The following is a 13,071-nucleotide window of genomic DNA, read 5'->3' as shown; positions in this document are numbered from 1 at the left end:
ACATTTTAATGTTATACATAAATGTAATTAATCTACACTTAATCTATAGATATCACAGACGCGAAATATCGGGCGTTGGGCGCCGCCCGCCGTAAGGTATGATACCCAAAAAAAAAAACAAAACACAAAAAAAAGAAATGGAACTACAGATTGTGATCCTTTTCGTCTCGATCAGCGATCGGAAGGAGACACAATTTGTGGATCGGTCGTCGAAAGGTAGAGGTAGCAGTCCTCACCTCGCAAACGCGGATCAACCCATCTTCACTCGGGAAGCACTGTGTTATACGCCCTAATTCCCATCTAGAGGGTGGAGCATTGTCATCCTTAATGATGACAATATCACCCACGTTTAAATTTGCGCGCTGATTGTGCCATTTATTGCGCTTCTGCAGAGAGTTAAGAAAATCCAAGCGCCTAAACCTGCCAAAATCGGTCTCGCATCCGCTGAACGAGTTGATATCTCGTCAATCTCGATTCCGGACGATCTAGTAGCGAAGCATCAGGCAACGCAAGAAGTGGAGCGCCGGTCAAGAAGTGACCGGGAGTCAAATACGATAGATCGTCTGGGGAATTCGAGAGTCCAGCGATCGGTCGCGAATTTAGGCAGGCCTCTATTTGACACAACAGTGTCTCTAATTCGGCAATGGTTAGCGTATGTACGCCAACTATACGCTTTAAGTGGTGCTTGACCGACTTTACTCCAGCTTCCCAAATCCCGCCAAAGTGTGGAGCGGAGGCTGGAATAAAGCGCCATTCTATGCCTAACGAGGCCATAGATGATTCGACGGCACCATCGCACATACTAGCGTGAAAAATACGGTATAATTCCGTCTGCGCGCCACGGAAATTGGTTCCGTTATCGCTTAATACAATCGCAGGAATACCGCGGCGTGAACAAAATTGTCGAAAGGCGGTGATGAATGCTGCGGAAGACAGATCGGTAACGAGTTCTATGTGCACGGCACGGGTTATCAAGCACACGAAAAGGGCTATATAGGCCTTACGGGATTGATGACCACGTCCGGCGAAGGCGCGCACTGGCAAGGGTCCGGCATAATCTATCCCGACTTTCAAAAACGGACGCGCCACATTATTCGTATCTCGGGCAAATGAGCCATTTTCTGACTGCTCAAATTTGCACGATGTCGAGAGCAGATGACACACTGACCAATAACCGATCGTACAATTATTTTTGCTCGGAGTATCCAGTACTCCTCTCGGAGTAGACGTAATGTTAACGACGTTCCCCCATGGAGAGTGCGTAAATGTGCATCACGCACTATTATACGCGTCAGAGGAGTTTGGCTCAGGATTACTGGATGCTTCTGAGCGAATGTCAATGGAGCGTGCATCAATCTGCCTCCCATACGAATAATTCCGTCATCATCAATGAACGGATCCAAAGAAAGTAGCGAACTCGAACGTGGCAATCTTTGCTCGGCTCGCAATAAATGAAGTTCGGTCGCATATAACGACGACTGTATGACCTTGATCCAAAAGGTTTTGGCTTCCGTCATCAACCGCGTAGTGTATAAAAGTTCCGTACATGGAAGCTGTCGTCGTGTCAGTTTCACGAAGCGTAAAATTAACGCAGTTATCTTGAGCAGTTTGCTCCAATTAGAATAGCGAGTGGACAGATCCCACTCGGAGACATTGGTGACGTGAGTGACGACTGACCGTGCCTCAAGGTCAGAAGTCGGCAGACTATCAGAAGAGTCGACAGAGGGCCACTCTTGGGGCTCACAGGAGAGCCACGAGGGCCCGTACCACCATAGTGGATTTTTGATCAATTGAGTCGGAGAGACTCCACGAGAAGCTAAGTCCGCAGGGTTGTCCTGCGTAGGAACATGACGCCAACTTGCCTGAGGACATTGCGTTTGGATGAGAGACACCCGATTCGCCACGAATACTTTCCATGTGGCCGGAGACTTGCTAAGCCAGGCCAATGCAACGGTGGAATCCGTCCAAGCGTAAATGGGGACCTGCTCAAGGTTCAACGCAGAAATGGTCCAAGCAAGGAGCCGTGATAAGAGTTCGGCCGCACAGAGCTCCAAACGAGGAACCGAGACCGTTTTCAACGGAGCAACCTTGCTCTTACTTGTTAGCAAGAAAACTTGTGGCTCGAATTTATGGATCACTCAAAGGTAGATCACGGTTGCGTAAGCGGCCTGGGACGCATCCGCGAACCCATGGATCTCGATACTTGAGTCCTCGCGGGAGTGCACCCAGCGCGGGATACAAACAGTAGCAAGCGAGATGAGTCCGTGGCAAAAAGAGATGCACCTTTCATTCAGGTCCGACGGTAGTGTCGTGTCCCAGTCGATCCTAGACAGCCACAATTGTTGAATAAGGATCTTACCGATAATAATGACAGGCGACAACCAACCTAATGGATCGTAGATTCTCGATATATACGAGAGAAAGGTGCGTTTTGTTATATGCGACGGAACTTCTGCACAAATACGAAAACTAAAAGCATCCTCCAATGGTGCCCAATATATGCCAAGGATTTTTAATTGATCATCCTCTTTAAAATCTACGTTTTGTGCAGGATCGCGAATCGTTTCGGATAAATCGGAGATTAAATCCGGACAATTGGAACTCCATTTGTGTAGAGGAAACCCGCCCGCGTTGGTCAGTCCTATCATCTGCTCTCGAATCTCGCGACATTCTTCTATCTCCGACGCGCCAAAAAATATATCGTCAACATATGAATTGAATATGACGTTATGCGCAGCCAGAGGGAAACGATGCTTCTCGTCCTCTGCTAACTGCCGCAAGACGCGCAATGCTAAAAAGGGCGCAGGAGCGGTGCCGTAAGTTACCGTCCGTAACCGATACGGAATTACCGCGTCTTTCTCCGATTGCCTCCAGAGAATTAATTGAAAACGCGTATGATCATCGTGCACGCGAATTTGCCGAAACATCTTCGCAATATCGGCGACACACACAAACCGGTGCCAGCGCCAACGTAACAAAATGGCACATAGATCAGTCTGCAATTTTGGTCCAATAAGGAGGCAGTCGTTGAGAGACTTTCCATTGCCAGTGCGCGCAGACGCGTTAAATACAACCCTTACCTTCGTCGAAGTGCTACTTGGCTTTAATACCGGATGATGCGGTATAAAGCATCGCTGCTCCTCGACATCCGTGGGCGTATACGGACTCATATGTCCTAATCTTAAATATTCATTTAAGAAATCATTATATTCGACAGCTAACTGTCGATCCTTTTTCAAACGACGCTCCAAAGACGCATACATACGGAGCGAATTTTTGTGAGAATCCCCAATATCAATTGGAAGATTCCCCTTAAACGGCAACGCGACATTGTACCTTCCTGACGTATCACGATTAGTAGTCGCGACGAGGTCCTCGCAATATTGATCCTCAGCGGATAACTGGGTCTGCGAAGGAATCTCCTCAACCTCCCAAAAGCGCTCGATCGCACGAGTCAAATCAGTATTAGGGGTCACGTGTAATGACGAAATAGTCGTATGCGACGACGATACATTGACAGGACCGTCGTCCACCGGACCGCGCAGCACCCACCCGAATCGCGAATGAATAGCATACGGCTCTCCGGGAAACTTCACCCGATCCTGAAGTATTATTTCGTCATAACAATCGGCACCGAGTATTAAGTCGATCGGCTTATCACTGCAGGGGTCGGGGTCGGCCAATGTCAGTTGTCCGACGCCGGTCCACTCAGAAGCCTTAACAAATCGTCGCGGAACATAATTAGAAAGCCGAGATAAAATAAGAGGCTCGATCACGACTACAAGCTGAGACTTATTTCGTGATCGTAGCTCAACGCGGGTGGAGTGCTTCACGACCCCGGAGACGGTGGCGCCAGTACCTGAAATTGAAGCAGAGCACGCAATTCTTTGCACGCGTAACGCTTGAGCAGCTGCTTCAGATATTAACGAGCACTCGGAGCCAGAATCTATGACTGCGCGAAATGGCAGTTCACGACCTTCAGCCGTACGCACGTGTACCCACGCTGTCGCAATTAACACCGGCCTTAACGTTTTTGACTTGGCGACTCCCGAATGACAGGAAGTTACATTAGATAACTTCGCGTGATCGTTACTCGAAACGGAAGTAACCGCGTTACTGTTTATTGACTCGGGATCCGATGTACGCGGTGAGAATGCTTGATGAAGCATTTTATGATGCCGCTTCTTACACTTATCGCAACCCGGTTTGTTTTTACAGCTCGGCGGAAAATGACCTTTAGCGAGACAATTAAAGCATAAATGCGCCGCTCGGGCGGAATCTAAACGTTCGCTCGCAGACATGACCTTGAATTTCGCGCACTTCGATATGTTATGAGCCGCGGAGCACAAATGACAAACAGAAGTATTGGTGTTCGCAACGTGCAAAGTGACCTTAGAGTCAACACCGTTTTTATGTTTTGAATTTTTCGTTACGGCATTGTCGTTCAGGCATGTGACTTCGCTTTTAATCGACGCAACATTTAAAGCGTGTACTTTACCGTTCAGAAATTGCTCAAGTTCGTCATAATTTGGAAATGTTTCTCTTTTACCGATGTTCTCTTCCCAACTCTTTCGAATCGTCGGGTCCAGACGCATAAGCGTCATAACAACTAATATGGAATCCCACGATAATTGATTCAAGTTTTCGAGAGAGACAAGTATTTCGCGAGTTTGATTAACTAGAGTCTCTAACGCGGCCGGACTATCGCCGCTTACGGGCCTAAGTTTTAATAACCGAACTATAAGAGAAAAAGTCAAAACTTGAATATCTTGATAATGATCATTAATTAATTTCCAAGCCGATTCGAAATTTGCATCGGTAATCGGTAAATTTTTAATCAACGACAATGCCGTACCGGTCAAACAACTTTTAAGATAATAAAACTTCTGTACGTTAGACAGTCCAGACTCACGGACGACCATCGAGTCAAACATGTCTCGAAAGTGGGCCCAGTCCTTCTGATCTCCGTTGAAGGTCGGCAGAGGGATGCGCTCGAGACTGGTGAACCTCGAAGTCGACGATGCGTCGGCAGCGTCCCTCCTAATTGACGATGTCGAAGGCATGTTGCTCTGCAAGGCGGTGAGCGCGTCCGTCGCATCAAGAACGCGATCCTCCATGTCACCAAATTCGGTACCTTTGAGATAGTCACTGACGTCCGGATCAATCGAATATGCCGTTAACTCCTCGTGATTGCATCGACATTTGGCCCATAGCTGCGTTAACGTTTGGAGTTTCGTCGAGACTGTAATGGAGGCGGACGTTTCAGTGAGCCTCACAGCCGAATTGCACGTGCGATGAATAGATCGCAAATATTCTCTTTGTACAACGAGCAACGCTATAATGCTGCCCTGAGAACGAGTACGATTTCTCGATTGGTCCGTCGGTAACTTGAGCGTATCTCCAGGCATGATGACGTCACAGTTTATCACTTCACGGCCGAAGAAAAAAAGAATAAGTTAATTCTTCAATAATTATTTACAACGTGATAGATTATCACAAGAGAGTGACTAGCGGATCTAATAAACAACAGTCTCGAACAATCGTAATGACTGGAGTCACTTATCAATCCGATAATTATCACAAGAACGACGAACGAATCCCGAAAGCGATAGATTCGGAATATCGCACTAAACTGAGTCAAATTATCACTCCGATAAATTGTCAACAAGAACGACGAACGAATCGCGATAACTATAGATTCGAATCGTCGTACGAAGTGGAGTCAAATTATCACTCCGAAAAAATTGTCAAAAAGAACGTTGAACGAATCGCGAAAACTATAGATTCGAATCGTCGCACGAAATGGAGTCAAATTATCACTCCGAAAAAATTGTCAAAAAGATCGTCGAACTAATCGCGAAACTATAGATTCGAATCGTCGCACGAAATGGAGAAATTATCACTCCGAAAAAAATTGTCAAAGAGATCGTCGAACGAATCGCGAAACTATAGGTTCGAATCGGCGCACGAAATGGAGAAATTATCAGTCCGAAAAAAATTGTCAAAGAGATCGTCGAACGAATCGCGAAACTATAGGTTCGAATCGGCGCACGAAATGGAGTCAAATTATCACTCCGAAAAAATTGTCAAAAAAGAACGTCGAACGAATCGCATAAGAGATAGATTCGGAGTAACGCACTAAACGAAGTCAATTATCACTCCGATAAATTGTCAAAAAGAACGACGAACGAATCGCATAAACTATAGATTCGAACCGTCGGACGAAATGGAGTAAAATGATAACTCCGTTCGTATCACTAAATGTCACTGTTCAAGTCACTGTCCGCTAGAATCGAGATTAATCGCTTCTGTTCGCGATTTCACAGACACGTAGAGAAGGGCCACGTGGCAGTCTATCACGTATTACGACACGAATGTGCACATATAAGGGCGATAACTCGATTCGTCGCTCGTGCACTCGATAGTTTATGCACTTTAATTCACCGATTCACGGACCATCCGGCTCGAAGGACCATGTTCGCGAACTCAGTAAAATACTAAAGAGAGAGAGCGCGGGAATACCGGCGCACGTGGTCGGGAAAAAGATGGTGGTTTTACGCGGCGACAATAGACGAGGCGGGGAAATAAATTACTCGCGCTTCGTAACAGTCAATGGTCTTTTTTATTCCGCACAATCACAAATGTACACAACTAATTCGTCACGATAGACAGAAAATTAATATACGAGATATAATACGATGACTTGAACGACTTATTATTTGATACGTTACTGAGAGCGATACAGAACACGTGTACACTGACTCAAGGATTACTCCAGAATGCTTCCTTCTTCCTCGTCACTACGGAAGTGACGGGACGACCGCGCTAATCAGATATCGATCTAAACGGAAATCAATATGATTGCTATCAATCGATGCTCTGAGCGACGCCGCGATCTCAGAGATGGCGCGTGCATGTCGGTTCGCACGCTCGGCAACACACTCGCACGAACAGATACTGTAAACGCTGTTTTATTATATACTACATATCATCTGAAAATAAACTTAAGACAGCCTTAAATATAAAATCAAATTACGAATGTTCTCTTATATCAAAGAAACCAATATGATCTTAAGTTTTAAATTAGATTCATTCCTTAATCACTACTTGACTAAAATGTGATTTAAAAAATTAAATTTTATTTGTGAAGGAATAAAGTACCTTGTTGAAAATCTCGAATGACTTTTCTAGATGCAATTTCTTTATTAATTGTATCATCGTGAGTTTCTGTAGTCTTCGCTGTATTTTCAACATCTGAAAGTTCAGAGTCAGAATCATCATTACTATCACTTTCATTTATATCGGCTCCTTGTGCGGCTTCCAGATATTGAGATATTTCTAAGATTTCTTTTTCAATAACAGGTTGTCTATAGTGAGATAAATGAATTTTATCGGCATGGCCCATAAAATTTGCAAGCGTTGAAACTTCATTTTCAGATAGATTATAATGAACACAAATTGTTGCTATATGCTTCCGTAATTCAGTCGCACGAATAGTTTCTGGATTTTCTGCGCCACTATCTACTGCATATTGCCGTAATAAATCACACGCTAAAAGATATCGGTGTTTATCTTTTTGAAGCGAAGGAAGACCAAATAGGTATGGATTCTTCGAAGAAACTTTTGCAGCCTTTCTATGCTTTAAAATCATTTCGATGCAGTCTCTTAATTCTTCTGTTAGTAAGACTGGTACCGTTCGTCCAAGTTTACCTCTGAGGGTAAATCGCACATATCTTTTAGCAATTTCTTTGGCACGTGCTGAAAGCGCTTTATACATGTCGTTTGTCTGATAATTAATACCTTGATACGCCTTATAATCCTCGATTAACGTCCTTTGTATCTCTCCGGCTCTACGACGATTAAACACTTGTACTGAAGTCAATGTAGATTTCGTAAGCGAAAGCCATGCATCATAGCAGAACTTTTCTTTCAAAAAATTATAAGCTGTTTCACGTTCTTGTTTTAGAAAATTATGAAGCTTAATAATATCTGCTTTACAGGGTAACGTAATCTTTTTACGTCTTAGATTTCTAGTCATTGTTTCTGATATTGTTTTTGATATACGTGTTGCAAAATCTTCGGTAAATACTTTCAAAAAGTCTTCAGCACGTAACTTCCTTTCCTTGTCTTCTTTTCTAATACATCGATTGATTAAAAGTTTACCCACTTCTTTTAGTAAACCTCCAAGTCCAGAAGCCAGTGAAGGAGTTTTGAAAAATTTTCCACATAAAGATAAACCGGCTAACGTATTAATTGCTTCAATGCAAGTATTGCTGTATCGGGGGAAGTAAATGGAAGCAAAATCCGTAATATCAGAATTTTTACATTTTATTACTTGAAGCAGACGACCCATTCTTCTTAATTTTTGTCTAATCAATGTATCATTGTGTTCAGATGTTTTATATTTTTCGCACTGTTGATTACCAAATGCTATTATTAGTTCGTCGTAACGGATATTTCTTACTATATCATCTTCTCGTAAAAGTGGGAAAACTCGTAATCTTAGAGCATTGCTTGCCTCATTATGTATACGTCCTATTATTTGTCTTCCTAAAATTGATATTGATCTATTATCTTTAACTTTAATCATTTCTTTAATGCATCTTTGATAGTGATGTCTGCTTGTAACTTTTAGAATGAAAGCTTTACATTTTGGACATACGACGTATTCAGAAGGTATCCTGTTGTATTCTTTCTTTGAACGTCTTTCTACTAATAATTCACCATCATTTCGTGCACAATCGGTATTAAAATAGAAATCTCCACGTCTACGTATCGTTTCTAAGATCTTTCTTCGTTCTGCATTCCCTTTTGGCATGTGTTTAAATTTTTGAACTTCTAATTCATTCGCATGTACTCTCTCAAGATGACGAGCTATTTTGCTCTGAAACGTATTGCAATACATACAGAAATGCTTCTTGTTTCCTGCACCAACTGATGTAACAAACATTTCAGTGTCATCCCGAGCACATTTCCCAGATACGTTTAGTGACATTGATATGTCTAATCCACTAGAAGTATTTGCCGAACTGTTAGTTTCTTTAGCAAAAGAATTTCTTGTCTGATTCATCACAGGTTGAACGAAACTTTCATTAGACGAAGTGTTTGATGGTACGTAAGATGGATCCTCATCGCTAACATTTTCAATGTTGTCTTCCATAGTATTATTATCAAGACACGCTAAAAGAAGAGAAAAATATGCATGTTAAATAACAAAAAAAATTATAGATTTTTTAATACGTAAGAAATTATACAGAATGCTTCGTTAAAAAAGATTCACACAAATATTTCAGAAACTTTGTTATTTTAAAAAGTAATTTAAGTAAAAGTTATTTATTGTTGAAAGAGTCATCTGATGGTAATAATTATTTGATTTTGCATCAAAATCCAAATGTTATTTCAAGATGAACTTAATTTTTTAAATCACTGTAAATAATTTTATATCGATTCCTTCTAATATTTGGAATAAAAGTTGAAGGATAATGTGATCAAAAAGTGAATAATTTGAGATATGTTGTACTTTAATATGACAATTTCACATAAACTATAAGTTCTCGTAAACTATTAACTTTTTGGTCATCTTACTCTCATAAATTTTTATACCTAATATTGCAAAAACTTAATTTATATAAAAAAATAATAGTGAAGTCCGTTTAAAAAAATTAAGTTGACCTTGAACTAAACTTCTGGATTTTGATCTAAAGTCAAATAAAGATCATCAAACGAGTTCCTTAACATCAAATAACTTTCACTCGAAATATTTTTTAAGATAAAGCAAATAAGTTTCTGATATATTTCTGTATATCTTTTAAAATGGGTTACTCAGTATGATTCATATAGTTAACGAGATGCTAGACGCCAGTATAATTGCTTTTCTAATTTACTCTTTATTTATTATTGGTTAAACATACCATTAGAGGAGGTGAATAGTTTTCAATGTGAAAATATAAATGCAAATGAATGGAAGGCTATCTAATATTATAAAACTCAACAAGAGTTTTCATGTAACTTTGGGCAGTCTTCCATTCATTAGCGTTTGTATTTTTAGTGTTAAAAAACCAGAGTAACTTTAAAAGCAGTTATTTCTGAGTTAGCATCCCTTTAAAGTTTCAAGATATTTACTATAACCGTCCTCGTTTGATGACGTCAGAAACGAGAAATCGCATTCAAAAGTATTGCAGTATATATATCTAATAAATAAAAAATATATATAGAAATAAAAGGATATATCCATAAACATTTGCAATCGATTTAGCAATTTGTGAAATGTTCTTATGAGTATCTTTTTTGCTGTGTTAGTCAATAAAAAATTGTAAAATTAATGTAACATCAAAATCATGCAAAAAGATCAAACATAACTTTCACCTGTTGTTATTTATTGATTCTTATAGCAAAAATTACATCTTACAGTAATGAAAGTTTTTGGAGCATTTTATAAATTCATTGAGTTGATCACATATCGTATTACGGATATACTTTTTTATGTCAATGTATACAGTAAGAAGTTCCAGCATGTAATTTCTTGCTTCTGACGTCATCAAAAAATAAAGAAGCCTTAATTACCAATTAAATATATGTATACATAAGCATTTTAATTATATTAAAAGAAGATAATTTATAAATGAAATATACTTATATTAAAACAACAAAATTTGTTGAAAATATTGAATAAATATAACAAGATCGTATCTTCTTTAAAATTAAACAGGTGCAGACAGATTCTAAGCAAAGTCTGTTATAAATTTTTGATGTCAAAATGGTAACTTTAACATAAGATCAGGTTCTATCTAAGTTTCTTGCAAAACTGTTGCCAAAAATCTGACATAGCCAGCTGACATTTTAAGTGCAAATCAAGCAAATAGTTATAAAAAATATATTTTTTTTCTAACCTTCATTGAGATTTCCATCGTCATCCTGAATGCCTATATCTGATATGTTTAATGATGTAGATGACATGTTATATTCTTTAGTAACATACTTTGTTGTCTCATCTACAGATTGAATAAACTTTTCTTCTGTGTTTGATACATAAGGTGGATTCTTATCATAAATATTTTTTGAAATGTCTTGTATAATATTATTATTATTGAGGTATGCTAAAAAGAGTAAAGAATAAGGATTAAATATCACAAAAATTATACATTTGATTTTAATATATTAAAAAATTGATATTAATATATAAAAAAATTATATTATTTACATCAATAATTAATAACACAAGTTGACAATTAAAATTTTTTTTGGACTATCTCAAATAAGCAGGATATCTTAAAAGATTTTTGCACGATGAAATCAAATTCAAATTTGTCTATTAGACGTAACACTTTTGACTTAAAATTTCGTCGAAGGTTTCAATGATTTTGAGATAATTTATAACATTATAAATAATAACAAATAATTTTTAGCGCTCTGCTATGTTAAATAACAAATTTAAAAGATAGTAATCGGCGACACAGAGCAACCGCGGATGTCAGTGCGCGAAGACCGCGAAAATTTTGATTTTTCGCTGTCTTATACCTGTGCACAAGGCACGAAATTTCTTAGCAATATATCGAAGAATTATTTAGGAACAATCTCTTGGTTTTTGAGATCTTAATTCCTACGTTCTTTTTACCCCCCTAGAGAGATGTAGACGAAAAAAATATATCGGTCCGAAAAAGTCGCTGAATCGGGACATTATAAATAATACTTTTGCGTGTGGCATTGATAAAATTAAAAAAACTTCTCTTTTAACGAAATTAATAAATTCGGTTTCAGCGCGCAAATATCCTTCAGGTTTACTATATCCAGTACGAGATAGTACGAATAAAATAAAATTTGTTGGCTTGTGTAACCAAATACATAAAAATTTAAGTTATATTGAAAAAGATTTAATAAATCAGTTATTTTTTATATTTAAATTTAAATAACAGAATAAATTATACAAGATCGCATCTTGTATATTTTCTGCTTTTACATTATGTGTTATTGCAATTTAATATAATAAGATAAGAAGTCAAGAACGATGGAAAATTACTTTGATAGATTGATGATCAGATGTATCATGTATTTTTCGTCCTCTGTTGAAATTGGTTTTCTTTGAGATATATAGCTTACTTAAACAACATAGAATTAAAGAGAAATTTAGAATTTGCAAAATATCTAAAATAATTATTTTATATAGTACACATCTGCATCGTGCATGGAATGTATAACAAAATATATTATATATGTTATATATGTTAAAACTTAAATCAAGTATAAAATTCTTAGGTGTACAATAAAAGAAATATAAAGAGATAATTATATTTACCAAATATTTAGAGATGTATTTTACATACAAGTAATAATAGCTATTATAATTATATTTTAAATATAGAGTGAGTGAGCAGTTTTTTAAAACATAATGTGTATATTTGTACAAGAAAATTATAATTATTTTGAAACAATAACATACCTGTAGTGGAAACAGGTGCACTTATTTCAGAATGTTTAGAAATTTTATCTTCTACAATGGTGGGTTCAAATAAGTCGCAATCTTTATATACTTCCAATACATTGCCATGCCAGTTACATGAACATTTATCTAAAATTATATATATCATATACAATTCATATTAAAAGATAAAAGTAAAGATATAAATATACTGTTAATCTATAAGTAAAGAAATAAACATATTGTTATATAACAAAAGGATCCACTACAGCTAAGTATAACTTTTTACAAAGAAAAACTATATAAAAAATTACGTAGAAAAACTAAAACAGAGTTTATTTTTACAAAGATCTAAATATCTAAATCAATCAAGTCCAATGCAAAATGGTATGGATGTTCTGACATTAACATTCACCAATAATCTTTAGATGTATTTTTTGAAATAGTACAGTCAATTAAGCGGTAGGAAACAGACCCATAGATATCTATTTCATTTTAAGAGCAGGCTGAATAACTCAGTGCAGTTTAAAAATAATTTTGTTGTTTATTACATACCTTATCGAGATTTCTTACTTCATCCTGGATATCTATGTCTGATATATTTACTGACGTTGATATGTCAGATATATTTAATGACGTTACTATGTCTGATGTAT

General features: G+C 38.0%; 2 protein-coding genes across 2 annotated transcripts; both read right to left on the bottom strand.

Moving 5' to 3' along the window:
• Window positions 1-414: 414 nt before the first annotated feature.
• On the bottom strand, window positions 415-5,408 carry LOC114941864 (uncharacterized). Its single transcript, XM_085487395.1, has 3 exons — window positions 2,284-5,408; window positions 1,169-2,097; window positions 415-1,067 (listed from the first exon to the last, which is right to left on the bottom strand). The coding sequence occupies exons 1-3, from the start codon at window positions 5,406-5,408 to the stop codon at window positions 415-417; spliced, it is 4,707 nt and encodes a 1,568-aa protein (XP_085343521.1).
• A 1,195-nt stretch (window positions 5,409-6,603) lies between these two features.
• Window positions 6,604-12,561, bottom strand: LOC114930921 (uncharacterized). Its single transcript, XM_085487397.1, has 3 exons — window positions 12,437-12,561; window positions 10,890-11,096; window positions 6,604-9,180 (listed from the first exon to the last, which is right to left on the bottom strand). Exons 2-3 carry the CDS (start codon window positions 10,954-10,956, stop codon window positions 7,139-7,141), a joined length of 2,109 nt encoding a protein of 702 aa, XP_085343523.1. The 5' UTR covers window positions 10,957-11,096; window positions 12,437-12,561; the 3' UTR covers window positions 6,604-7,138.
• Window positions 12,562-13,071: the final 510 nt, after the last annotated feature.

This window comes from Nylanderia fulva, unplaced genomic scaffold (assembly GCF_048542155.1).
Source record: "Nylanderia fulva isolate GAGA-0341 unplaced genomic scaffold, ASM4854215v1 Scaffold546, whole genome shotgun sequence".
NCBI classification, from domain to species: domain Eukaryota; kingdom Metazoa; phylum Arthropoda; class Insecta; order Hymenoptera; family Formicidae; genus Nylanderia; species Nylanderia fulva.
Note: the sequence above shows the minus strand (reverse complement) of the source record. Positions and strands in the feature narration are given on the sequence as shown.

Bases quoted from the DNA above. Each gene is read 5' to 3' on its own strand.
- LOC114941864 (XM_085487395.1), bottom strand. From the start codon at position 5,408: ATGCCTGGAGATACGCTCAAGTTACCGACGGACCAATCGAGAAATCGT. The intron at 2,098-2,283 runs GTGCATCTCTTT...CTTGCTAACAAG, and splicing joins CCGTCGGACCTGAATGAAAG to TAAGAGCAAGGTTGCTCCGT. The intron at 1,068-1,168 runs GTCAGTGTGTCA...CGTTTTTGAAAG, and splicing joins AATTGTACGATCGGTTATTG to TCGGGATAGATTATGCCGGA.
- LOC114930921 (XM_085487397.1), bottom strand. From the start codon at position 10,956: ATGTCATCTACATCATTAAACATATCAGATATAGGCATTCAGGATGAC. The intron at 9,181-10,889 runs GTTAGAAAAAAA...CTCTTCTTTTAG, and splicing joins CGATGGAAATCTCAATGAAG to CGTGTCTTGATAATAATACT.